Source organism: Desmodus rotundus, chromosome 7 (assembly GCF_022682495.2).
Source record: "Desmodus rotundus isolate HL8 chromosome 7, HLdesRot8A.1, whole genome shotgun sequence".
Taxonomy (NCBI): Eukaryota; Metazoa; Chordata; class Mammalia; order Chiroptera; family Phyllostomidae; genus Desmodus; species Desmodus rotundus.
The window spans coordinates 88950488-88977771 of record NC_071393.1 but is presented as its reverse complement, the minus strand read 5'-3'; the positions used below and the strand labels follow the sequence as shown (position 1 = coordinate 88977771).

Here is a 27284-nt window from a genome sequence, read left to right as displayed (position 1 = left end):
TCCTCTCATCTCTCCCTGTTCCTTTGTTTGCAGCCTTTACCAAGGGAGATTGTAGCAACCTTCTAACTCTTCTTCTATCTTTTAGTCTAGGTCTTCTTGAAGCTTATTGTGCAGATAAATTACTAAGGACCTTAAAATACAAATTCAGGTTCAGTGCGTTTTTGGTGGGGCGCGAGTTTCTAAGAATCTCCCTGTTGCTGCTGGTCTGCAGACCACACTTAGACTAGGAAATCTGGTCATCTCTCTTTTCACTAGGGAATCTGGTCATCTCTCTTTTCACTTCTTGTCTAATCCGTCCCCTACCCAGTTGCTGGAGAGGTGTTTTTAGTACATTGATGTTATATTACTTACTGTTTAATGGGTAAACTGGGTCGCATTTTTTGTCTGTCTGTCTTTTTTTTCCTGTCATACTGATGGCATTCCCGGGTCCATGACCCACTGTGGGGTTCTTGGCTTCCAGCAGGAAGGAACTCAAATGTGAACTAGCATAGTTTAAAGTGAGAGTTAAACAGTGAGACAGACAGTGGCTACTCCATTCACAGAGCAGCCCTGCCCTCATGGGATTTACTTTTTGTTTTTCACTGAGGCTCATTTAATCAAGGGGTAGGTCTTTCAATATGGGGAGGGATATTCAGGATTTTTCCGGGGAAAGTGGTGGAGACTTCCTGGAAGAGCACCATCCACCATTTTGTGTCCTTATATGGGCTTTCCATCAATCAGGTGGGGATGGTCGTTTAGTATGCTAATAAACTATAGTGAGTGTATAATGAGACTAAGGGTTACTGCAGGGTGAAACTGGTCACCTTATTGGTTGAGCTGGCCTTCTGTTTGTTCTAAGCCATAAATCCTGTGGGTGTTGGTCTTACTATATCCGTGATAGCCTTTGTAGCCTGTATTGGTTACAGCGCTTTCGCCACATACCCTATCTCCATACGACACTAGTTTTAATGGTTTTACTATGTTTAAACACACCCCATTCCTTTGTGCATGTTGTTTGTGCTGTCATTCATATATGTGATAGGTACTTAGTAAATATTTATTAAGTAATTTAATAGTAAGATCAGGCAAACCATAAACTCTCGAGCCTGTCTTCCTTGCCATCTGTATCTTTTTCTCTCTTGTTATAAATGTATGTACTATGTCAATGCTACTTTCTCTCTGAGTGGTTCACAGTATCCCTTATATTTATTTATTCTGTCTCAAATATTTATTGCACACCTCTTGTTAACCACTTTATAATCTTTGTTGTGGGAAGTTGTAATCATAAATGAGACAAATTCTGTCTCTCAATGTGAAAATTCTAGTATGTGCCCACTCTTACCAGATTAATCTTTGTCTAAGTGTAGTTCTGATCATGTCACTTCTCTTTACAGCTTACTTTTAGTGCCCTGATAGAATTTTCTTATCTTAGCATTTAGGATCTTCCATAATTTGGGTCCAAGTTTATTTTCAATGTTATCTCTCCTGTTTTGTCAAGTTAAGTAATAACAGTTCTTTAAAACTTTCTTTCTGCCAGGAAGCCAGTTCCTTCCCATTTCTGCCTATTGAAATCTTGATCCATGCTGTTATATAAATTAATACGGTCCTTTTGTCAGGCAGTTTGGCAGTGTGTATCAAGACCCTTAAAATATTTGACCTTTTTATTGACTGACTCTACCTCTGGGACTCCAACTAAAAGAAATAAATGCAGAATCTGTCAAAGATTTGTGTACATTCAACAATAAAAATGAAAAGGTGTCCATTGCCATTTTATTTATAATAGCAAACAATTTTAAACAGCCTAAATGCCCCCACACTGGGAAAGTATTGTGGAATGCTCTACTGTCACTTAAAAATAAAGTTTTTGGCCCTGTCTGGGTGGCTCAGTTGGGTAGAGCGTTGTCCTGGGCACAAAAGCGTTGCAGGCTCAATTCCTGGACAGGGCACCGGCCTAGGTTGCAGTTTGCTCCCCAGTTGGTGAGCGTGTGGGAGGCAGCCAGTCGATATTTCTCACATGCATGTTTCTCTCCTCACCCCCTACCCCCGACTCTCTCTCTTCCTTTCTAAAAATCAATAGAACATATCCTTGGGTGAGGATTAAAATAAATAATAAACTTATTGAATGCTTGCCCTATACAGTGAAACTGAAAGAAAGCATTTATACAACTGTAGACCGAGTATAGCCCAAGTTTTGTATTAAAATATTTATAAGTCAGGTCGGAAATGGGCCAGAATGTGAATAGTAGTCAGGCGTTTGGTGGGTTATGATTGAATTTTTCTTTGTCCATTTTTCATTTTCCAAAATTTCTAAATGTATATTGTTTTTATACTCAGGAAAAAGCTTTTCTATTTTCTTAAACTAAGATTATAGTTTGTGAAACCATTCTATATTTGAACTCTCACAACACTTTTGGGGGGTACATTCAAGGTGGTCTTTACTGACAAGTTCTGAATTGTTGATTGTGGAGCATCGTGAGATTTGTTTGTTTTGTTTTTAAATGCATGTCCCCCCAGGGGCTGGGGAGACCTGCTGTGATCTGGTATTCCTTCCTCTCTTCCCAGATCTCAGTGTTGGTCATGTAAGTATATTACTTTGAGAAAATTCATGGAGCTGTGGTTTGATACTTTTCTGTATCTGATACTTTTCTGGAATATATCTGATAATTCTCTAATAGTTTCCAACACCATAAACTATTTCCGTACGTGTGTCTGTCTTCTGTTTTATTCCACAAAGCAGTGTTTTGGTTTTTCTTAATCTTCATTTAAAAAGAGAGTACTGGCCCTGGCTGCTTTGGCTCAGTGGATTGAGTGCCGGTCTGCAAACCAAAGGGTCGCTGGTTCGATTCCCAGTCAGGGCACATGCCTGGGTTGCGGGCCAGGTCCCTGGTGGGGGGCAAGCAAAAGGCAACTGATGTTTCTCTCCCTCTCTTTCTCTTTCCCTTGCCCTCTAAAAATAAATAAATAAAATCTTAAAAAAAAATAAAAATAAAGCACTGTGTTTCTATCCCTATTCAGCATTTACTTATCTTTCTTATGTAATAGTTAAGTCCTCGACTCTTAGATGCCTATCCTGTCTGTACTTAGCCCCATACCATTCTCTTTTGTTTCCTATCTTTCCCCATCTCTGTGTTCTCTGAGCTGGTAATAACATGTAATTTAAGATTTATCTTAAAGACTTTTAGGTAGTTGTAAGTAGTTTATATTCCTGTTACTACTTTTAAAAGTAAGTTAGCTTATTTTTAATACAGTTTTATGATAGTTAGTCCTTCATTATATTCCCTCCTTTCAAAGCTATAAGTTGTTGTGATGAGAACTTCACTGATTTTTTTCCTTCCCTTCTAAGACAGCAGGTTGTTTTCCACCACACAATCTAAAACCATTGTTAGATCTTTTCGAAAGGAGAGTCCACCAAGCTTCTATTGTTCTTCTGATGAGAAAATTGCATTTGATCAAATGACCTGAAAACCTTATTTGACTTCCCTGTTTATGTAAGTCTATATTCTGTTTGACAGCATGATTCTGGAACAGAGTGCACTCCGGGAGAATCTAAGAATTTAGGACAAAAAGAAAATGGCAATTACATCATGTATGCAAGAGCAACATCTGGAGACAAACTTAACAACAATAAGTTCTCACTGTGTAGCATTAGAAATATAAGCCAAGTTCTTGAGAAGAAGAGAAACAACTGTTTTGTTGGTAGGTATATATCCCAATATTTTATTATGACTGTTTTCAAACTTGTATGAATTATATAGTGAACATCTATGTACCTACCACCTATGTTTTGACTTTCCTGTGTTTGCTTTGTCACATATTTTTCAATATATCCGTCCCTTAGTCCATACTTTTTGTTGCAGTTTAAAGTGGATTGTATCAGTATACTTCACCCTTAAACAATTCAGCATACATATCATTAGAGTTAATTATTGTTTGTGAGTCTTTTATTTTTTATATAAGTGAAATGCACAAATCCTAAGTCACAATTTGATGAGCTTTGACAAATGCATTTACCTGTGTAACCTGTCAAGATGTAGAACATTTCTATCACCCAGAAAGTTCTTTCATTTCCCTTCCCAATCAGTCTCTGCTCCCAAATCACACAGAAGTAACCACTGTTCTGTCCTGACCGGTGTGGTTCAGTGGGTTGGGCATTGTCCTGCACAACAAAAGGTTGCCAGTTCGATTCCTGGTCAGGGCAAATTCCTGGCACATGCCCTGGTTGTGGGGTTTGGTTCCAGCTTGGGGTATGTGCAAGAGACAACTGATTGGTGTTTCTCTCCCTTTCTGCCTCCATTCCCCTCTCTCTAAAAATAAATAAAATCTTTAAAAAGAGAGAGAGAAGTAACCACTATTCTGATTTATTTTGCCATAGATAAATTTTGCTTGTTTTACTTCTTATAAATGGAATCATAATTTGTACCCTTTTGTGGAAGGTGGCTTTTACTCAGCATAATATTTTGAGATTTATCATTAGTATTTTCTTTCATTTTATTGCTGAATAGTATTGCATAGTGTTGCAATTTGCTCATTCACGCTCCTACTGATTAACACCTGGGCTTTTCAGGTTTAGGCTAACATGAATTAAGCTGCTATGAAATTCTTTTTTTCCCATATTGTGGTAAAATGTACATAACATAAAATACGTATTTAAACTAATTTTGAGTGTACAATTCAGGGGCATTAAGTATATTCACAGTGTTGTACAGCCATCGCCTCGCCACTGTCCATTTCCAAACCTTTTTATCATTCCAAATAGAAATTCTGTAACCATTAAACAGTAATTCCTGTTCGTCCTCTCCTCAGCCCTTGGTAACCTCTCTCTCATCTGTTTTCTGCCTCTACAAATTTGCCTGTTCTAGGTACCTCATGTAAGTGGCATCATATAGCATTTGTACTTGTGTGATTCTGCCTTATTTCACTTAGCATAGTATTTTCTGTATTCAAGTTGTAGCATGTGTTGGATTGCCAGACGTTTTTATGCCTGGATAATATTCCATTATGTGGATATGACACATATATCCCTTCATCTGTTATGCCTCTCTTGTGACATTTAATATTCTACCTTACAGTGTATTTTTGGTGGGGTTCTTGTTCTATTTCACAAAATTTTAAGTTACTTGAAGGCAAAATTGAGGCTGCTACCATGCACATAAAGACCACTCAAAGATGGGTATAAATATATGATAGCAAAGGAGAAAGAATTGAGGCAGATTTCCAGATAAGCATGCCCTTTTTTAAAGAAAAAAAAAGCTGGTAAAAAAAATTGAGGTATAATTGACATAACATTATGGCCTTCTGCTTATAACTGTAATTTTATAGTTTAGATTCACAGACATAAATAACAGATTCCATGTTCCCTTCACCCAGTGGTAACATCTTGCAAAACAGTATAGTAGAGTATCATAACCAGGATATTGACACTGACGTAATCCACAGATCTTATTCAGATTTCCCCAGTTTTTCTCATTTCGCTGTGTGTGTGTGTTTAGTTCTACAGGTTTATCACGTGTGTGGGGAGGCATAAATATCCAGCACCATGGTCAAGACACAGAACAGTTCTGTCACGACAAGGAACCCTTAGTGCTTTCTTTCATAACCACACTCACCTCCCTCCTACTGTTCCCTCACTTTCCCCAGTAACTGTTCCCCGTTTCTAAAGTTTTGTCACTGCAGGAACGTTACGTAGTTGGAGTCATACGACATATGTAACCTTTTGGGATTGGCTTTTTCGTCCAGCATAATTGTCTGGAGATTCATCCAAATTGTTGCCTGTATCAATAGTTTGTTTCTTTTTGTTGCTGCGTGGTATTTTCTGGCAAGGTTTGTTTAACCATTCACTTGGTAAAGGACATCTAGGCAACGTTCATTTTTTTGGCTATTATGAATAAAGCAGCTAGAAACATTCATATATAGGTTTGGTTTTTTTTTTTTACGTGAACATAAGTTTTTATTTCTCTGGGATAAATGTCCTCAAGTCCACTGATGGATCATATAGTAATTATTTGTTTTTATTTATGTGAAACTGCCAAACTTTCTAGAATGGTTGTACTATTTTACATTCCCACCAGCAGTGTATAAGAGGTCTAGTTTTTCTGCATCCTCACCCACATTGGGCATTCTTAACATCTTTATTTTATCTATTCTAATAGGTATATTGTGATATCTCATTGTGATTTTAATTTGTATTTTTCTGATAGCTAATGAATAATGTTGAACATCTTTTCATGTGCATATTTGACCATTTCTAATTATACTTTTTTCTGTTGAGAGTTCTTTTATACAGTCTAGATACCAGTCATTTGTTAGATACTGATCTGCAAATATTTTCTCCCAGTCCATAGCTTGTTTTTTTAAATATATTTCATAGAGTCTTTCCCAGAGCAAAAGTTAAATTTGGATAAGGTCCAAATTATCTATTTGTATTTTGACTGATTGGCTTTGTCTTTTAAAGCCATCTTTTTCTTTTAAAAGTATAGATTAAAATTACACCGATGTTGTCATTTTTGTTTTTTTATCTGTGTAGTTTTTCTAAAGCTTCTTACCTCTGCATAAATTCTTCATTTGTAAACTGGATTTTCACAAATAAACGTTCTGGTTGAAGTTGACTTTTAAAATGAACATATTGCTTTGTAGGTATTATGGGAAGGAAATTTGTTTTTTATAATGAAGTATATACCTATTACAATTTTTACATTTAAACAGCACCTTTTCTGTGTTAAACTGTTAGCCAGTAGCTGATTGAAGTAATATTTCTATATGAGATATAAATTAATGTGTAGTGAATATTGCATCAAAGGCTTTCTGACTTTATTATTTTCCCTTTTGTCCTTAATTACATGTCACGTGGATTATAAAGTAATTATTACTAGACTTTAGAATAGTCATTCTTTACCTAGTATATATGTGCACGCATCCAGTTTTATAAAACAAGATTTGGTATAAAATGAAAGATAGAACTTTAATTATTGCTAAGATTACCTTTAATATTTGATGTGGTGAAAGAAGAATGAGCCCTGGCTGGTGTGGCTCAGTGGGTTGAGCACTGGCCTGAGAACTGAAGAGTCGCAGGTTCCATTCCTAGTCAAGGCACACGCCTGGATAGCAGGCCAGGTCCCTGGTGGGGGAAATGCGAGAGGCAACCGCACATTGGTGCTTCTCTCCCTCTCTTTCTCTCTCCCTTCCCCTCTCACTCAAAAAATAAATAAAATCTTTAAAAAAAAAAAAGAATGAACTTTCTGAATATAAGGTAGACTTCTAGAATATTTTTTGTTCAGATATCCCTCATCTTGAGTTCCTGCATTTGAGATGTATTCCCTTCTACTTACTCTGTTTTCTATTTGAAACCTGTACTACAACTATTTTCCAGATTGAATTGGTGTAGAAAAAGAGCACCAGATTTTAGATTGAGGAGACCTGCATTTAGTCTTTTGCCCATACTGGGGCATATGGTTTCCTTCAAGTCACAAGGTCTCTGGAAGTTAGTTTTCTTTTCTGTGAAATGAAGACATTTTATTATCATTTCCCTGTAGATGCTGAAGTTCTGTGATTTTATGATCTTATAAAGAGTAGCATTCTTGTTCTAATTTTAAACCTCATTGACAAAATCAAAGAACTTTAAAAGAGAGCCTAAAGTTATCTCTAAAATTATTCAGTGTGCTTAGGCCAGGCAGCCTAACCTTAATGAGCCAAGAGTTGACCCAATGCTGATAAGGCTCTGTGGGAATACAAAAAATATAAATAATACATGATGCTTACTTTAAGGAGCTTGGTCTAGCTGAGGAGCAACACTAATGTAAGTTAAAAATTACTTGTGGCCTAAGATAAATTCTGTCACATAGAATGTGGGAAATTCCACAGGGCAAAATGACCGATTTCTTTAACAAATAAAACGTGTAAAAATAAAAAGAGAGGATTGAATCTGTTATATATTAAAAGAACTTAAGACACATGTCAACTGAAAGCAACCATGGGGAGAGAGTTTGGGGGAACCTTTTGTAGAACTTGGTTCAGATAAACCAGTTGTAAAGAGAGTTAAGTAAAACTGAATGTGGATTGGCATTTAGATGCTATTAAGCATATGGTTAATTTTGTCAGATGTGATAATGGTGTTATGGTTAGATTTAACAAAGAAAGAAACTTCCCTCTTAGATTCATCCTGGAGTATTTATAAAAACAAATGAATATGTTAGGTAGAGTTGTTGACCATATATTGTTGATAGTTTTTAAAGCTGAGTGATTGGTACATAGGGGTTCATTGTACTTACTCTTTTACTACTTCTTTGTAGGCTTGAAATTTTCCATCTAACAAAAAAGGCTTGCTATTTTCTGGTTGATACGTCACTAACTTAAGTTGTATTTGTGTAATATAAACAGTGCTGTTGTTGTTCAGTAAAACTCAGTGTGATGTGGCCTAAGAGAATGTCATCACTTCTAGAAGGAGCCTTAGAGGAGGAGCCAGTCAGGTCAAAGCCCCTCACTATCTATACAGGTGAGGGAACTGAGACCCAAGAAAAGGGAAGCAAATTGCCCAGGCCACATTGCTAATTAGTGACTAATTAGCCAGTGTGGAATTAGGTCTTCCGATTTCCAGATTTCTAGATTGGTCTACCTTTCTTACTCCTCAAAGCTTTCCTTTCTCCTTTTGTATGAATCTCCAAGGAGTTTGTGAATTTTAAATCAAATTAATGTGTTCATACAGTGCTTACTTTGCCTTGTTTATCTCCTCAGAATCTGGCCAACCTATTTGCGGAAATGGGATGGTAGAGCAAGGTGAAGAGTGTGATTGTGGCTATAGTGACCAGTGTAAAGATGAGTGCTGCTATGATGCGAACCAACCAGAAGGGAGAAAGTGCAAGCTAAAACCTGGCAAACAGTGCAGGTACCTTGCTAATTCCAGTCATGTTTATGTTCCTGTAAAGTCACCGAAAGGCAGTTAAGACAGATTTAAAACAGATTAAGAGATGCATATGGTTTTGAGACTATCTTTATTTGTTGTTTTGTTTTATTTGGGTTTTTTCCACAATATATTTTATTTATTTCTACTCTATAGCATTGGTTAGTGCTCTGTTGTTGGCAGATTGAACTACTTGTAATTTGTGTGGTGGGTGATAAAAAAAGATATGCAAAGGATGTTCAGTAAAATACATTTTATTTTGTTCTTTAAAAATATGAGTGCTGTGCATATTTTTAGAATCTTAATTTTAAATATTTAAATGATATGGATTCCGTACACTCTTATAACAATATCATAAGATTACTTCACTTGTCAAATTACTTTGGTAGTAATTAATATAAGCAATAGACTATTGTTTGTGGAATACTTATTAAATGGTTGGTCTGTTTATCCTAGTTTGATTTTAGCATATAAATGTCCAAAAATTGATAAATTGACTAATGTATGATGAAACTATGAAAAACACTGATAATTTGCCTAGTACTATATCCATTCTCTATTATTCCTTTTCACTAACAGCAAAATAGAGTAAGAATGCCTTGCTTATAAAAATAAGATAATCACTTTTCTACATTTATTAGAATGTTGAAACTTAGTAGCCTCTTATTCCAGTATTTGAAGTTGTATATTGGTAACATACCATTTAAAAGATGAGATTTATGATTTAAAAATTAGGAATATATATATATATATATAAATAAAGTATTCTAATGATTTTCTTTAATCATTTAATGTTTCTGCTAGTCCAAGCCAAGGGCCCTGTTGTACAGCACAGTGTGCATTCAAGTCAAAAACTGAAAAGTGTCGGGATGATTCAGACTGTGCAAAAGAAGGAATATGTAATGGCATTACAGCTCTCTGCCCAGCGTCTGACCCCAAACCAAACTTTACAGACTGTAATAGGCATACACAAGTATGCATTAACGGGGTAAGCATTCCATTTTTATATTTTTAATTTAGTTTTATAAAACTTGCTTTTTCAGAATAGTTGTTGACACTTAAAGTTGCTTAGTTAAAGTAATTAATCTCAGTCCGTTTCAATAGTATTCCTATCTATTTCTCCACAAAGTCATAATGTATTAAATTGCTGGTGGCAATCAGTTAATTACTGACTTGCCTTTTATCTTTCCACTGTGTGTGTTTGATATTCTCTAGAGAAAAATAGTTACAGTTAAAAATAGTTAATGTGACTTTTTAATGCTTTTAACTTTTATAAGTTAATATCTTTTTAATAGCCTAAATAAAAGAATGTGAAGCCTTTGAATCTTTCTTGACTAAATGATCACTTTCTTCTTCATGAGGAAAACCTCATTTTTCTCTCCTTATAAAGGAGCTATATAGTAACTAACATACAATTGGTGCTCATCTCCTCTCTTTTTCTGTTTTTACTTTGTAAAGATTTTTTTTCAGTTGCCATTTCCCTAAAAGATTTACTGTCTTATTTGCATTTAGACTTTTCAAATGTGTTTATATGATCCATTTCTGATACTGAGCTATGCTTTTTTTCCCAGATTGTATTTCTACTTAATTAGTTTAACATTGGAGACTTGTATCTGTCTGTTACTCTGAACAAACAATAGACTTGACTGTATAGGGATTAAATAATTGATCTTCTGTTTTTCTTTCAGCAATGTGCAGGTTCTATCTGTGAGAAATATGGCTTGGAGGAGTGTACCTGTGCCAGTTCTGATAGCAAAGATGATAAGGAATTATGCCATGTCTGCTGTATGAAGAAGAGTAAGGCTTTTAAAATACAAGAAGAGTATAAAATGTGTTTCAAAAACCTTATTTTCTCCTATATTTTAGGTGTTAAACTTTTATATACGCTTTGCACAGATAATTTCCAGCTAAACTTACCCTCTTGAGAACAATTTTAAATGTACTATAACATTGTGTTTCTACTATTAGACCACTAGAGGTTTTTAAAATGATAAACTATACAAAAACCTTCTAACTTTATGGCAATAATTAATATAAACACCACTAGAAGATTTTAAAGCTATTGTAGGTACTAAGTCAAGAGTTGCTGTTTGTTTACTTACATTGTAACATTTAAGGTGAATTACTAGTGGTGTTATCTAGCCTAACTAATGAAAGTCTATACAACATGTCATGATAATGATTTTAGGCAGTTTCTTCCTTTCTTCCCTTTCTCCCCAACTATCTCACTAGGAAATCTGATCTTCAACTTACATTTGGCACTTCTTTTCCAGTGGACCTATCAACTTGTGCCAGTACAGGGTCTGTGCAGTGGAGCAAGCATTTCATGGGTCGAACCATCACCCTGCAACCTGGATCCCCTTGCAATGATTTTAGAGGCTACTGTGATGTTTTCATGCGGTGCAGATTAGTAGATGCTGATGGTCCTTTAGCTAGGCTTAAAAAAGCAATTTTTAGTCCAGAGCTATATGAAAACATTGCTGAATGGATTGTGGTAAGTATAGTTTTTTTAATAAAGAAATTTTATCTTAAAATGTTTTGATCATAATTTTACTTGGCCAGAGGTGACCAGTGTTATGAGAAAAACACTTGTTTACACTATAATTACTTTATTTTAAGGATGATTTTTAAAGTTCAAATGTCCCTAGGTGCTATTTTTCTTTTAAAGTGATCAGAATCTCTGCGTGTGTATCGTTCATAGATTAGTTAGTAGGTGATGGGAGTCGCTCTGTTGTACCCTGCTCCCCAGTGCATGTCCTGGGTGGGTTACTTCCTCCTTTGGTACATATGAGTAGGGCATTTTCATGGGAGTTATTCCTCAAGTTGCTTTGGAAAGTCTGGCTTGTTTTTATACTTCTCCCTTGTCTCAATATGACATAGCCAGCTGCGGGTTCTACTTTGCCGAACAGGAGAGATAAAAGAGAAATTGGTGGTTTTCTGAAGGTTTTTTTCTAATGTTTCAGTATAATTTCTGGGTCTTCATCTTGTCAGTGATAGGAATGTTGAACAGGGTGAGATCAGATACAGGGCTTTTTGCAGATTTGTTAATGATTATGGATGTTCATTCCAACGTAAATCTACTAAACTGTATTATGTTTAAGCTCGCATTCCTCCAAGTTGTACAGATGTTAAATTACCTGAAATTTTCTGAGAAGATTGCTGAGAATGACTACCTTAAGTCACTTAAATATTCATGTTTCTAAGTGATTACATTAAAATATAAGTAGGAAGCTTGCAAGTGAAATATTTGAGAATGTTCTATACCTGAACTGATTGAGTTTGCTTTGGAAATTGACTTGGAACCTAGCTCTTTCCTTTTACCCCTTCCCCAGTTTTTTCTCATCTCTTTTTGTGTGTGTTCAGGACTGAGGATGCCTCAAAAGCACATAAAGTTGTTTGTGTGGATTGTCACTCTTTTTGATACTCTTAGGATAACCTTCTACATTAAAAATTTTGGAATGATCTGCAACATTAAAGGGTGTTTATTACACATAGAAGAATAATACTTTGTGTGTTAGAATATGTGGTTTTTAGATATTTAATGAGTAGTAGTGGGAGGATCATTGAAGTTGGATTTAGGAGACCTAGGTTTTAAACCAAATAATTAGGCAATTAACTTAGGTCCCTTTAAAACATGATATATTACTATTTTTATACTCCTGTGCTTGGTGCATAATAGGTGTTCAAAAAGTATTTGTTAAACTAAAAGTGCCTTGTGACACTATGGCAAAGTGGAATGAGTACAGGCTTGGGAATTACACAGGGATTCAGGTCATCTTCTTGCTTTTGTCACTTCTAGGACTTTAAATAGCTTACCTTTCTTGGTCTTTGCTTTCCTATTTTCAACTCAGATCCACTTCTTTTCTTCTTTTTTCAGATTATCTCATTAAGAATAAGTTGAGATCTGGTAAACTTGTCTACTATAGAGGTCAATCTTTTCCAAAAAAGAAATCCGATAATGGGGATCTCCGAGTTATGTTCTACTGAGTATATGTTGTGGCAGGTATTTTAGCTTTTCTAGATAGGCTGTCATATAATCTGAAAATGGCATTTTTTTTTTTGACTTTTTTCATTATGTCCAATCTTGACTCAATTTTATTTAGAATTTCAAAAAACTCATTTATTCCTATTAAAATATTTAATAGAAATGATCTTTTTTATATATTTTTAAAACTTTTATCATATTTTAGATTTGAGGATTTAGTGAAATGCTTCTTACAATGAATTAGCAATATGAAGTCTTTTCTTGTGCTTTGGAACTCATTCATCAGGCACTTTTAGGTTCATGTAAGTTTGCCTCAGATGTAGAATGCTTTTATTTTATATCATTATTGACATCCACATGCCACTCTTTCGGACAGTATGCTTCACAATGCCTGAGAAGTACCACTAGGCTGTTTGCCGCTGCTTTTATGGGCATAAACAGTACAATAACAAACATCCAGTCTCTATAAGTTATTTGTGTCATTTGTGTTACCTGCCAAGTTCACGTGCATAGTAGAGTTTATTTAGCTACATCAATAGCTCATGCTTTGGTCTTTTATCATGTCAGGAAAGTGCTCTTTTAGTTAGTAAGATAGGCTATTTGGCTGCTGTAAGAAGCCTGTGGTGTAAGAAGCTATGAAAGGAATGATGGGTTAGCTTCTCTGACTTCCCTTTTCAGCAGCCCCTCATAGCTTTGTGTCTCTGCTGTATACTGCTGCATTTTTTTCTCCACATGAAGGGTAGAGAGGAAGAACCTAAGCAGTTTGATGCTTCAGGGCATGAGTTACTGGCTGCTACTGGTACCATGCTAATGAAGTAATGAGGACTTACTTTCTTTTCTGGAGTAAAGCTGGTTTTGACAATGTTTTGAACATATTTCTCAAGAATATATTTACTATATTTGTTGAGTACCTACTATGTATCTATCTGGCCAGTAGATAAGCCTAAAATCCTTTGGATTTATCAAGTAGTTAAATGAAGTTCTTGAAAAGTCTGAGAGCATGCACCAGTAGATCTATTAAGACCTTGTATCATTATCTCCTTTTCTTTAAATGAGGGTTCGAGGGCATTGGTAATGCTTTTTCCGTTTCTTCCAGAGTTATTGATGTGTTCAGATTTTCTACATCTTTTGTGTTAGGTTTGACGTTGTAGAAAACATCTTTGACCTTGATTTTTTCCAAATTTATTATTGTATTTTCCTTCCATTTTAAGATAAAATTGCATGTTATTTTGTGGATTTTTGAATTTTTTACTTATTCAGATTTACAGGAGTTAGACTTTTAAAATTTTTGTTTGGATAATAACCAACCGTATTTCTCGTTTTTCAATTAATTTCTGCTCTCATACTTTTTAGTCATTTTAGACACTTTAGTCATTTAATCATTTTAAGTATCTGGTATTCTTTTTAATCCTCACCGAGAATATATTTATTGATTTAAGAGACAGAGGAAGGCAGGCAGGGAAGGAGAGAGACATCAATATGAGAGAGAAACATTGATCGGTTGCCTCCCGTATGCCCCCTGACCAGGGTTTGAAGCTGCAACCTTTTGGTGTAGGGGTCGAAGCTCGACCAACTGGGCCACCCGACCAGGGCTCTGGTATTCTTTGTGAAAGATTTAGAGCAGTGTTTTCCAGGTGATTCATAGAAAACTAGTTCCATGGGACTAGTGGTCAAATAAATCTGGAAAACATCACCTACTATAGTCCCGTCCCTTCTTAGAGATTTCTGAGAATATTGTGAGAAATGCTGAAATAAAAAAACCTTTTAACTTTATTTTCAAACTTAACTGACCCCAGAAATCTTTCTTCATGCAAGTCTTACTAAACCCTAAATATCCTCAGAAGAAGTCACTTGGGGGAACGGTAAGAGCAGTAGTCCGCATTCGTGGTTGTGTGTGAGAATTACCTCAAGGCTCAGGGCCATTAATTCCGAATCACTTGGAATGGGGCTTAAGTATTTCTGATGAGGAGCCAGGATTGAGAATCAGCCATTTATCTAGGGGTTGGCAAACTATGGCTCATGAGCCACATTCAGCCCACTGCCTGTTATTGTATGGCTCACAAGCAGAGAATGGTTTCACAGTTTTAAGTGGTTATAAGAAAAAAAAAGATTTTCAAAATGATATGCTTTTGAAAATATATGAAGTTCAGATTTCAGTGTCCATAAGTAATGGTGTATTGGAACGTGGCCACACCCATTTGGTTACATATTGTCTGTGGCTGCTTTTGTACTTCGAGTAGTTGCAACAGAGACCGTATGGCCCCACAGAGCCTGAAATATTTATCTGGCCTTTTATAGGAAATGTTTGCCAATCTCTGACCTAGAGCAGTGGATCCAAAGTATAAACCCGTTACCAGCAGCGTCAGCATCACCTGGGAACTTGATAGAAATGCTAATTATCAGTCCCCACCCTGGACCCACTGAGTCAGTAGGTGAGGGGGCATGCTAAAGTTTGGGAACCATTGTTTTTAATCTCTGCTATATAATGACTCCTTTCTAAAAGACTTGTAACAGGACATTTCTACTTTGTCATTCTAATATGTTGACAATGGAGGATGTCTGGTTCTCTAAAGTCCTTCATTGCCTAATGGAATAGGCAACATAACTGTCACTTCGAAACTTGAACAACAAAAATGTAACATTGTCACAGAACTTAGCATATGGTAAGGATTCAGTATACATTTGTCAGATGAATGAAGCAGATTTCTTAAATGTCATTATTTATATGGAAAAGAATAAAAATTGTACATATTCATTTGAGGCTATAATATTTTTAGGTTTCTCTCAGTGGTATTTTATCATGCTAGCCCAGGCAGAGCTTAAGTAACTAAACAGTTAGTACCCAGTTGCCGTAGGCTTGGCAGATTGGTGTGAGGGGTGGCACATGAGGAGTTGAAGAATAGAAGACCATTTAGTCCCAGTCCAGACTACAGTATCTTCTGAAGGATAGAAAGGAAGCACTCTGTCCCTACAGGGTGGCATCATCAGTGTCATCGTAAGGAACTGAGCCCCCTATGGTTCTGTGACCCATAGGAAGTCTGGGGTGCCTTTGCTGAGAGGGAGAGTTTAAACACTGGAACATTCGCTGAAAGCTTTATATAATTGACTTTGTCCGAGGATCTCTAAAAACAGGAAAGATTATTTTATGTCTGAAGAGACTTGAGTACATGTCTTAACCCTTTTCCCTCAATTTTTTTGGTAATAACCTCTTTTGTCATTTTATTTTCCTATAGGTGTTTTTTAAATTATTTAGATTGTTAAGTAAAAAAACTTACAATTAGTATGTAACAAGTTAAACTGGTAAATTTTGCCCTTTTGTCATTTTTACTTTTTTCTACTTTGTGTTCTTTTGGTCATACAAATGACTATTGAACAATGTCTGTTTCTTATGTAGAATTATTTTCTCAAACTTGATTTAGTGCTTGTTAACTTCAAGGCTGATTTCTTTTTAAATAAAACTTTTGAATGTCTTCTCTTTGTCTCAAGTTTCATTTAACACTCTTGTATCTGTGAAAGACAAGAGTGTGGTGCATAATTTATACTCATTTAATGGTTGTTGAATAAATGGTAGCTCTCTCTTCTTAAATTTTTAATTTTTTAAAATTTATTTTTTTATTATTGTTCAAGTACAGTTGGCTCCACCTCCCCACTCCTCCCCACCCCCCATCCCCTCCTCCCACCCTCGATCGTACCCCCCTTTGGCTTTGTCCATGGTACCTTTATACATGTTCCTTGATGCCTTCCCCTCCCCCCCTTTTATCACCTTCCCCCACCCCCCCTCTGGTTACTGTCAGCTTGTTCTTTATTTCAATGTCTCTGGTTATATTTTGCTTGCTTTTTTATTTTGTTGATTAGGTTCCACTTATAGGTGAGATCATATTAATAGCTCTTGTCTTTCAGACTATAACAAGTGGACAAATTGTGACTTTTTTCTTTTGAGATAGAACACAAATTTTACACTTATTTACCTGGTTGGTATTCTTTTCCCTAATTTTATAGTATATGTAAAAGAGAAGACATGATTTATCATTTAACACACTCTCTGATCTTTTTTTTTTAAGGGAGCATGAAAAAATTCCTTCAACTAGGGGTGGCCATACCAACTAACACTTTCAAACACACCATTGTTTTGTTTAGTTTTTCTTGCTAACTTCTATCTACAATGTTCTGTTTTCCGAGACACTAAACTCTGAAAAGCTGTCACTGTCACTAAAAACCCTCAAGCTTTGGGCTTTTGAGATGTGTAGTTATCTTAAAAAGTATGGAGTAAGCCCAAGAATACTGCTAGAAGGAACTGGAAGTTCTCAAGGACCTGGGTGCCTTAGTAAATATCTGTTGATCTAAGCTGAGACTAGGTCCTTTTGTCTTTTGTTTTCTACAAAATTATAACCATTATTAATCCAGGCCTTGTCTCTCCAGTTTGCTTGTCTTTCTGCCATATTACTTGCATCTTTTTTTAAAAGACTATATGCTGGTTGAAAAACTACCATCATAGCTGGTAGTTTTTGTGCTGTCTTTGTTGTAAAAGCCTTGTCATATTATTTACATGTGTGGACAATCTAGAAATAATAACCGAGCTGTTAGAAGTGTTTCACTAAGTCAGTGTTTGGAATAATGACTCACTTGGAATAACTAGTTCAACCTGTACTTTTTTGTAGGTTAGGTACTGAGTTTGTGGGATATAAATTCAAGGATCTCACAGCCCAGTTTGAGATAGAGAAGACAAGCACGTAGAAACATATTTTCAGGTCTGTGTGGTGTTTACACAGAAAATAGGAGAAACTTTTGGGGGAGGGCCTCTTAGGAGGTAAGGCCAAAGCTAAGTTCTTAAGGACCGGTAAAAGTACAAGGTACAGAGTGATGTTTTATGAAGAGGGAGTCCCTGAAAAAGTCACTGGAGTATGAATTTTTTTAAATAAAAAGTTCTATTTTTTTTCCTTTTGAGAAGTGTGATTATCTTTTTTTTTTTTTAATTGACAAAGTAATGTATTGAAAAGTATGCCTTCTTTTTACCTTGGAATTTTCTCAAGATAAGTTTCTTCTGCATTCTTCAGAAACTGTTTATATCATTGTAAAAATGTATATTTTAAAAAATAAGTGGAATCATATATATACTTCGCAGCACCTTATTGTGTGCTCAAGTTTTTTTTCTTCCACTTAATGGTCTATTTTGGAGATATTTGGTGGCAAGATTATGAAGAAGGGTTTTGCATAAAGGAGAGACATAGTCAATTCCACTTTTTAGGTAGTTGTAATACTAGCACTAGGATTTGATGAATGAAGGCCAGGGATACGCAACTTCTTGCATTGCTCAGAATGGTCTCGCACCACAATGCCGGTGTGTCTACACTGATGTGAAGCACTGTTCTGCATCCTAATCACTGGTGTGCTTGTTTAAAATATAGTTGGTTGGACCCTCCACCAACCAGAACAACTGAATTGGAATATTTAGGGTTGTGGCCTGAGAATCTTATATTTTAATAAGCACACAAAATAATTCTTACATCTAGTCAGAGATGGGAAACATTTTTTTGACCATGTGAGTGCTGATTATTTGAGCAGCTCTTCCCAATTATACGACTCCTCTTTCTACAGCCAATCACATACTCTTGGCTTCCCAAAAACTCTCAGGCAAGTAGTAAGATAGAGAGAACTAAGGAGCTAGTGTTGAATGGTGTCCATTCAACAAATGTGCTGTATGTGGATTTACGATAGGGGTTGACAAACTATGGCCCATGGGTCAAATCTGTTCTACTCCCTGTTTTTGTAAATGCAGTTGTCCCTCAGTATCCATGGGGGTTGGTCCCAGGTCCCCCCAACAGTACCAAATTTTGCAGATGTTCAACTTCCTTATTTAAAATGGCATAGTTTTTAAAATGGCACAACAGTATGCATACTGTTGGCCCTCTGCATCCGTGGATTGAAAATAGTACTGTTTTCAATTTGTGGTTGATTGAATCCGCAGATGGAAAACCGTGGATAAGAAGGACTGACTATAATGTACAGCCCTACTCATTTTTTGCCTGTTACCTATGGCTGCTTTTGCACTACAAAGACAGAAATGAGTAGTTGTGACAGAGACCATATGGCCTACAAAGCCTAAAATATTTATTTGGCCCTTTATAAAAAAAGTTTGCTGACCCCTAGTAGAGACCAGTAGCTCTCAGTTCTGGATATGTAATGAAGTAATCTGGGGAGCTTTAACGAAATGACTGGTGTTAGGATCTCACCCCTACCCCATTTAGGTCTGGGATTTGGTCTGGGTGTATGAATTTTAAAAGCTTTCCAGGTGATTCTGATGTGCAGCCAAGGTTGAGAATCACTGGTATAGAGACGGAAGAGAACGTAAGGCAGTACAAGCTGGTAATGTGGCTTCTTTGTGTATTTTACTAGGTCAGAGTGTCAGAAATCCAGACAGTGGAGGTAGAAGAAAACCCTGCTTCATTAAATGCCATATTTAAAAGCTCTGGATGCCAGGGACAGGACAGAAGATGTTCTGATTGTTCTTCCTGTGATAGTAGACAGAAACGAGCAGAGAAATCACCCAGCACTTGACAGACTGAGGGTGGGCCTTATGTCGTGCCTTTTGATAAATAATGGGTTTATTATTTGAGGATGAATAAAACAAAAAAACAACAGGAGGCTATGGAAAATTTATACAATGAGGGAAAGGGAATATTATCCTAAAGACTCACAGGAAGAACCATTTTCTGAAAATTATTTTCTATAGAAACCCAAAGAAAATTTTAGAAAACTATCTGGCAATCTCAGTAGGATATAAAAAATATCTCTGAAAAGTAGATTGTAAATGTATGGTATCCAAGCCAGATTCAGCTGGGTAAACATGTCTTGTATGGTCTATATATTGTTTTTAGAAAATTTGAATGAGTTGCCAGCATTTAAAAATAGATTTCACATGAAAATTTAGATTTTTAGCTTCTCTTAAAAAATAAATCTTTCAGCAGTTAGGTTGAATTGCATTAGGCCTTACTCTGAAAAGAACAGGGCTTGATGGAGAAATGGCTGATTCCTGGGCTGGGTCCAGGAAAGAACAAGATGAGCCTAGAACTTTTACTTTGCGTCAGAAAGTAAAGTACTCAAAGAATTATGGGCCATGTCTAAAATACACAACAATGAAAGTAATGTATCGTAACCCACTGAGTAAAATAGGAACCATGAGGGAATAAATACATGAATAAATTAAAAGTTTGATGAAGAACAGCATATTTACATAGTTCCAAATGTTCCTACAAAATACTCATTGACTACAAAAGAAAAGAGTATTTTTATGGTAAAGTTTGGCAGATAATACCTTAATCAAGGGATCAAGTTAACATCACCGGTAATGATATCAAAATCATGTGTCACTTGAATGGGTGCAATGAGCAGCATACATACCTTGGTGTCATTTCTGTGGTATTCTTACCAAAGATGTATGACCTGAATCTGATCATAAGGAAACATCTGAGAAATCCAAATGGAGGGACATTTTGATACAAAATAACTGGCCTTTAATCTTACAAAGTGTCAAGGTTATATAAACCAAAGAAAGACTGGCAATTTTCCAGATTGCAGGAGACTAAAGAAACATGGCAGCTAAATGCAACACACACTTCTGAACTGGATGGCATTGGGACAAATGGCAAAACTCAAGTGGGGTCTAAGGATTAACTGGTAGTAATGTATCAGTGCTAACTTCCTGATTGATGGTTGTGATGTGGTTATCTAGGAAAACGCCCTGATGTTGTAGGAACCATATGCAAAAATGTCCAGGTGTAGCAGGGCATCATACTAGTGACGAACTTTCAGTTGGTTCCACTTTTTAAAAAGTTATTTGTATTATACTTGCAATTTCTTTATAAGTTTGAGATTCCTTTAAAATTAAACAAATTAAAAATGTGTGTATATATAGGAAAGGCTTTATGCACACATGGAAAAGTGGGCAGGAGTATTTTGCCACAACATGAATTTTTATTTTAGTTTCTATTACTGTAATTACATTGTCACTGCTGGATAAAGAAAACAGTATCGAAATTGTAGGCTGGTTGTTAGAAGGCCCCCGGATGGTAGAAAACCTTCTTTAAATGAGATTTCTGTTTGCAATAATTATTAATAACTATACATGTACTGTTACAGTCTGTGTTAAGCCAGTGTGAAGGTTCATGGGTGTAAAGTTATGACTGTTTTGTACATGCCCTCTTAAAATTTGAATATTTTGAATTGCAAAATAGACTTGTAATTTATTAAGAATGGCAACAGTAATTTTTGTATAAATTATACCAGTTTTGAAGGTTTTTGTTTAGCTAATTAATTTGTTTAATCTGATTTAAATTAGAAGTAAAATTTTTGTCCCTTTTTACATTGGGTAAAGTTTGCCTGCTTCTAGAATATGTATATCATTCTACTTTTCATATTAAAAAAGACCATTAACCTTTAAATAAATGAATATATGTAACAGATACTATGATATATATGTGTAATATGATGAAAATTAAGATATATAAAAATAGTTTTACAACAGTATTCTGGGTCTCAAATCGCAAGTGAAGTAGAATAACGGGAAAAGGGGGCCTCAACAAAAGGTAAAATTTTAGTCCTAACTTCAATGAGTAGGAAAAGTAGAGTATAAATTTCAGTGGTAGAATTTAAAGTATTGGGTTGGCCAAAATGTTCATTTGGTTTTTTTTCCATAAGATGGCTCTAGTAGCACTTAGTTGTCTTTAAACTTCATTTCAAACAATTTTGTTAGATTGTATTGTGACAGCTGTTATATCAGCATGCGTTTTTTAAAAAAACTTACCAAAATTGGTTGAAGTTTTTGTATAGCCATTTTAATATTGAAGATGGAATAAAATACGCAACATTTTCAGCATATTATGCTTTATTATTTCAAGAAAGGAAAAAAATGCGACTTAAATGCAAAAAAAAAAAAAAAAGATCTGTGCAGTGTATGGAGAAGGCACTGTGACTGATCTAATATGTCAAAAGTGGTTTGCGAAGTTTTGTGCTGGAGATTTCTTGCTGGACGATGCTCCATGGTTGGTTAGAAGTTGATGGCAATTAAATTGAGACATTAATTGAGAACAATCAGAGTTATACCACATGGAGATAGATGACATACTCAAAATATCCAAATCAAGAAAGTTTTTGGTGAATATGAAAAATGAGTTTTATTTTATGGAAAAAAAATGATACAGACTTTTTGGCCAATCCAATAATATACCTTCAATCAATGGATAGTATAAAAGCAAACAAATCGTAGTCTGTATGAGTAGTAGGCCAAAAGGGGGGACATATTTAATAATGCGGGAAAATACAATATAAACTCCGTGCAGGATGACCCCAGTTTTGTGTTTATCCATGTGTGTGACATAATTACATAGAAAGAGACTGAAAGGAAAATAAGATTGAGTGGTTTCCTCTAGGAAGTGAAATTATGGGTGATTTTTGTTTTATAGGTTTTTATACTTAAAATTAATATGTATGTGCCATCTTTTTAAAAAATAAAATGTAATTGTTCTGTGTTTTATATAATATAAAACATTCTAAAATATATTGTAATGTTTTCAGTAGAAAAATCTGTTTATTTCTAGGCTAATTGGTGGGCAGTATTGCTTATGGGAATTGCCCTGATCATGTTGATGGCTGGATTTATTAAGATATGCAGTGTTCACACTCCAAGTAGTAATCCAAAGTTGCCTCCTCCTAAACCTCTTCCAGGTAAGACAGTTTGATCAAGGTATGTGTTTTTATAGCACAGAACCGTTCAGCAGGTGGAACTGAATTATACGCGAGTCTTTAGAAACTGATTTTATAGTACTTTCTCCTTGAGAATGGGATTACTGAATGAATTGGTTGATTTTCACGTGTTTTTTAAAAATCAATCCAATCTAGCTAATGGCTGCCAATTTATTGCTAATCTACCCTAAGTGTCTAAAAACATTTAGACCTAGAAAGTTTTATTTTTGCTTGATACTTATTTTCTTGTTTTCATATTATAAAATCTTCCTATTTTGTTTTAAATGATTGATCTTTCTATTCTAATAGCTGTGCTTCTGTTACTGCTTTTAATGTTAATGCTCATCAAATATTTTCTGGTACATAAATTCATTTTTCCTAGGGATGATGCTTATGGGGAAATACAGTCTGTGGGAGGGTCTTAAGGTGGAAGCTTTTAGTCACCAAAAGATCATTCTTCATCTCTGAAAACAACCCCTAAGGTTTGGTGTTCACCCTTTCCCTCTCAGGGAGACACAGCATTGGGTGGATTTAGATTAGTTAGCTCCAGGGATTTACAGAAGAAAATGGGTAGGGAGCAACTGCTCCAGATTATTTACTCCCTCCTCTTTCTCCCTCACCTTCCCCAAAGTGCTTGTGCCTTCTCTGCTGCCTGCAGGACTCCTGGACCAGCACTATGTTCTGTAGGTTTGGGGCAGACATTGTCCCCAAGGCGATGGCAGAGGAGAACCAGAGCTAAAAGATAGCAGTTCCCTCTTAGACCTTACAGACTTCTCAGGAAGCCTCTTGCCTCAGGCCAAATTTACTACTGCCTTACAGAAAGCAGATGAAAACTAAGGGTTTCTTACAATTTTCTCCATTTTCCCTCAGTTGTTTCCCTGTATTTACCTATTTAGGGCAAGTCAGCTCAATATTCCAGCTGGGATAGTATCATGGTGGGAATCAGAGGAAATTTAATTTTTATTTCATTGCTTTTCACAAATTTACAATATTTAGCCCTCTGTAATTTATGTCAGTTTCTTAGGGATTTCCAAGGATCCCATGACACTTTTTAGATGTGTTACTAATTATGGTCTCATTCAATGAAACCATTCTTTTACTTGATTTTACTTTAAGCAAATTCCACCTTTAAAACTTAAAAAAAAAAGTCCTTAGCTGCCATTTATTGAGCCCCCACAAATAGTGTTAAGCGCTTTTACATGAATTGAGCATATCACCCCCACAGTAGACTGTGTGAGTTAGTTAGTATCCCTGTTTTATAGACAAGGCATTTGAGTTGCTGGGAGATTAAATCATTTGTTCAAAGACACTCAGTAATTTCTCTGTCATGGATTTTGTCCTCAGAATCCGCATTAGTCTAATGAGCTGTGGCTGTTGAGCACTTGAGAGTGTCTAGTCTCAGATGAGATGTGTTGTGAGTATGAAACACGTATCAGACTTTGAAGACTTGGTATATACAAAAATCAATGAAATATTTCATTAATTTTTTAATTGATCATATCTTGAAATGACAATATTTTGGTTATACTGGATTAAGTGAAATAAATATCAACATTATTTTTTATTTTTTTACTTGTTTTTCATTACGGCTACTGAAAATTTAAAATTACATATATGACCTATTTCTGTTGGATAGTACCAATCTCTAGAACCTTTCTTACCGATATGGCACCTTTGTTTTTAAAGATTATAAAGCTCAGGGTAAGTCTGTTTTACTTTTGTTTGTGACTCACAGGCACTTTAAAGAGGAGGAGACCTCCACAGCCCATTCAGCAACCCCAGCGTCAGAGGCCCCGGGAGAGTTATCAGATGGGACACATGAGACGTTAACTGCAGCTTTTGCCTTGGTTCTTCCTAGTGCCTACAATGGGAAACTTCACTCCAAAGAGACACCTATTAAATCATCCCCAAACTAAACCCTCACAAATAAGAGTTGAAGAAGAAAATGGCAAGAGATCATGTCCTCAGACCAGGTGGAATTACTTAAATATTAAAGCCTGAAAATTCCAATTTGGGGGTGGGGGGTGGAAAAGAAACCCAATTTTCTTATGGACAGATATTTTTAACCTAATGGCACAAAGTCTTAGAATATTATTATGTGCCCTGTGTTCCCTGTTCTTCGTTGCTGCATTTTCTTCACTTGCAGGCAAACTTGGCTCTCTATAAACTTTTATCACAAATTGAAAAATATATATATATTTTTTTCAACTGCCAGTCAAGGCTAGGAGGCTCGACCACCTCAACATTGGAGACATCACTTGCCAATGTACATACCTTGTTATATGCAGACATGTATTTCTTACGTACACTGTACTTCTGTGTGCAATTGTAAACAGAAATTGCAATATGGATGTTTCTTTGTATTATAAAATTTTTCCGCTCTTAATGAAAAATTACTGTTTAATTGACATACTCAGGATAACAGGGAATGGTGGTATCCAATGGTCCAGGATTCTGTAATGCTTTACACGGGCAGTTTTGAAATGAGAATCAATTTACCTTTTTTTAATGATGGAGTCGGTTCTGATACTCATTTTGTCTTTATCAAATGGCTGCTACGAGCACATGAGTGACTATGCTGAAGAACACAGTGAGGTGTTGTGCAACTGGACATACGCAGCGTACTACTTCAGAGTTAGTTCTTTATGTGAGTGTCTGATTTCTGCTTACTTAAACTTTCTAATTCCACTTTTGAATCAGTAGGTGACATTTTATTCATGCCTCGGTAGAAATTATGTCAATGAAGTGATTCTTTTCATTTGTAACCTCTTTTTTCCATATATCTAAAGTATGCTAATTATGTTTTTGGGTTTTGTCTGATATGGAGAAGAAAAGCTGTGTCTTTATTTTATCAAAATATTTGAACTTTTTTTTTTTAGCATATCATCACTGGTTATTGGTAACCACTAAAGAAGAGTGATTTGCTCAACTAGTAGTTAAAATTATAGATAGGCCTTCTGACATTTTTTTCCCTAAAATATTTTAACACCAGTGGAGGTGAAACAGCACAATGTCCCATTCCAAATTATTTTTTAAACAGATGTAAATAATTGGCTTTTTAAAGAAAGCAAAAGCATTTAATGCATTAATAGGCTTATTGCTATGCAGTAAAGGAAAGGGGCATTACAAGAATATTTTAAGCTTGTGACATATTTATTGCTTCTGTTTTCCAACTACATTACTTAAATTAGACATAAATGGCTATGATTTTCCTGGCTTCATGTAGGAGGCAAATTTAGGGAAAGTTGAAAAAATTTGTGTTTTGACTTCTTTTTTTTCTTTTTTTTTCTTAAGAGTATAAGGTTTACACAATCATTCTCATAATGTGACACAAGCCAGCAAGGCCAAAAATGCTAGAGAAAATAATGGGATCTCTTCCTTGTAAACTTGTACAGTATGTGGTGACTTTTTTCAAAAATGCAGCTTTTTGTACATGATTTAGAGACAAATTTTGTACATGATACCCAGATAGACTATAAATAATTCTAAACAAACAAGTAGGTAGGTATGTATGTAATTGCTTTTAAATCATTTAAATGCCTTTGTTTTGGACTGTGCAAAGGTTGGAAGTGGCTTTGCATTTCTAAAATGGTGACTTTTATTCTGCAAGAGTTCTTAGTAATTTTTTGAGTGTGGTAGACTTTGGAACATGTACGTTTTTTTTTTTAATTTTTTTTTTTTAATTTTTGCTTGTAATGTTATCCTGTGGTAAGGTTTTGGCAGGTACACACTGCCCTGTTTTATTTTGAGTCTAAGTTAAATGTTTTCTGACAAGAGATATGTGCACTGAACTCTCCATGGCAAATCAAGATGTGGTAAAACAAAAGGATCAAGACAAATGAAATCTAATACTACTGTCAGTTTAATGTCCACTGTGTTTTATACAGTATCTTTTTGTTCACTTTGGAAATTTTTACTAAAAATTACAAAAAATAAAGTATTGTGCAAAGATGTAAGGTTTTTTGAAACTTGAAATGCATTAATAAATAGACTTGATGAAATCATTTTAAAGGTTCCATTCTCTTTGAACTCTGAGAACTGCCAAAAGAAGCTTCCCACAAGGCAACTTTGCCTTACTAAATGGAAGAAGAGATTGTTAACTAGAAAGGGGGTTGTCTCTTTCCATACAAGTACAGATCTCTCTATTCCTAGTTAGGAGTCCATGTAGAAAATTATGGTTGGATTTCTCTATATCTACACATTGAACATTTTAAAAACACTTAACTAATCTCAACTATTTTGCATTATTACCAACCGCTATTTATTGTGTTTCAAAGTGTCTTGGTGGAAGAGCTGACATTTTGGAAACTGGTCTTACTGACAGGAAGTCCTCACTTAACTTGCTTCTTAGGTTCTGAGACTTGAAGTGCAGTGATGTATAATGCAACCAGTTTTCCCATGAGCTAATTGGGACAAACAAGACTTAAGTTCCTACAACATCTCATCAGAGTTATAGCTAAATGTTGAATGAAACAATGTTAATCGAGGACCTACTGTGTATCTCTTTTGCAAAGTTTTGAATGCTAAGTACCTCATTTATTTTAAAAGTCCACTAAGTGTATTTTAAAATTTGAGCCTCATTTTAATACATTGTCAAATATATAGCAAATAAGAAAAGATTTGGCATTTTAGTCACCTAGAAAAAGAATTATAAGTCCAGAATGGTGCCCTGCATAGAATATAATCTCC

At 35.4% G+C, this 27284-nt stretch overlaps 1 protein-coding gene across 3 annotated transcripts in view; it reads left to right on the top strand.

Annotated features, from left to right (window-relative positions):
- ADAM10 (ADAM metallopeptidase domain 10) overlaps positions 1–26599 on the top strand; it is a 120205-nt gene extending 93606 nt beyond the window's left edge. For all 3 annotated transcript variants that reach the window (XM_024568482.2, XM_053927527.2, XM_045201189.3), the window contains 7 exons: positions 3492–3675; positions 8707–8857; positions 9677–9860; positions 10561–10669; positions 11146–11366; positions 22451–22577; positions 24331–26599. In XM_024568482.2, coding sequence (XP_024424250.2) covers positions 3492–3675; positions 8707–8857; positions 9677–9860; positions 10561–10669; positions 11146–11366; positions 22451–22577; positions 24331–24425 — 1071 coding nt within the window. In that variant the 3' untranslated portion in view covers positions 24426–26599. The remainder of the gene's footprint in view (positions 1–3491; positions 3676–8706; positions 8858–9676; positions 9861–10560; positions 10670–11145; positions 11367–22450; positions 22578–24330) is intronic.
- Positions 26600–27284: the final 685 nt, after the last annotated feature.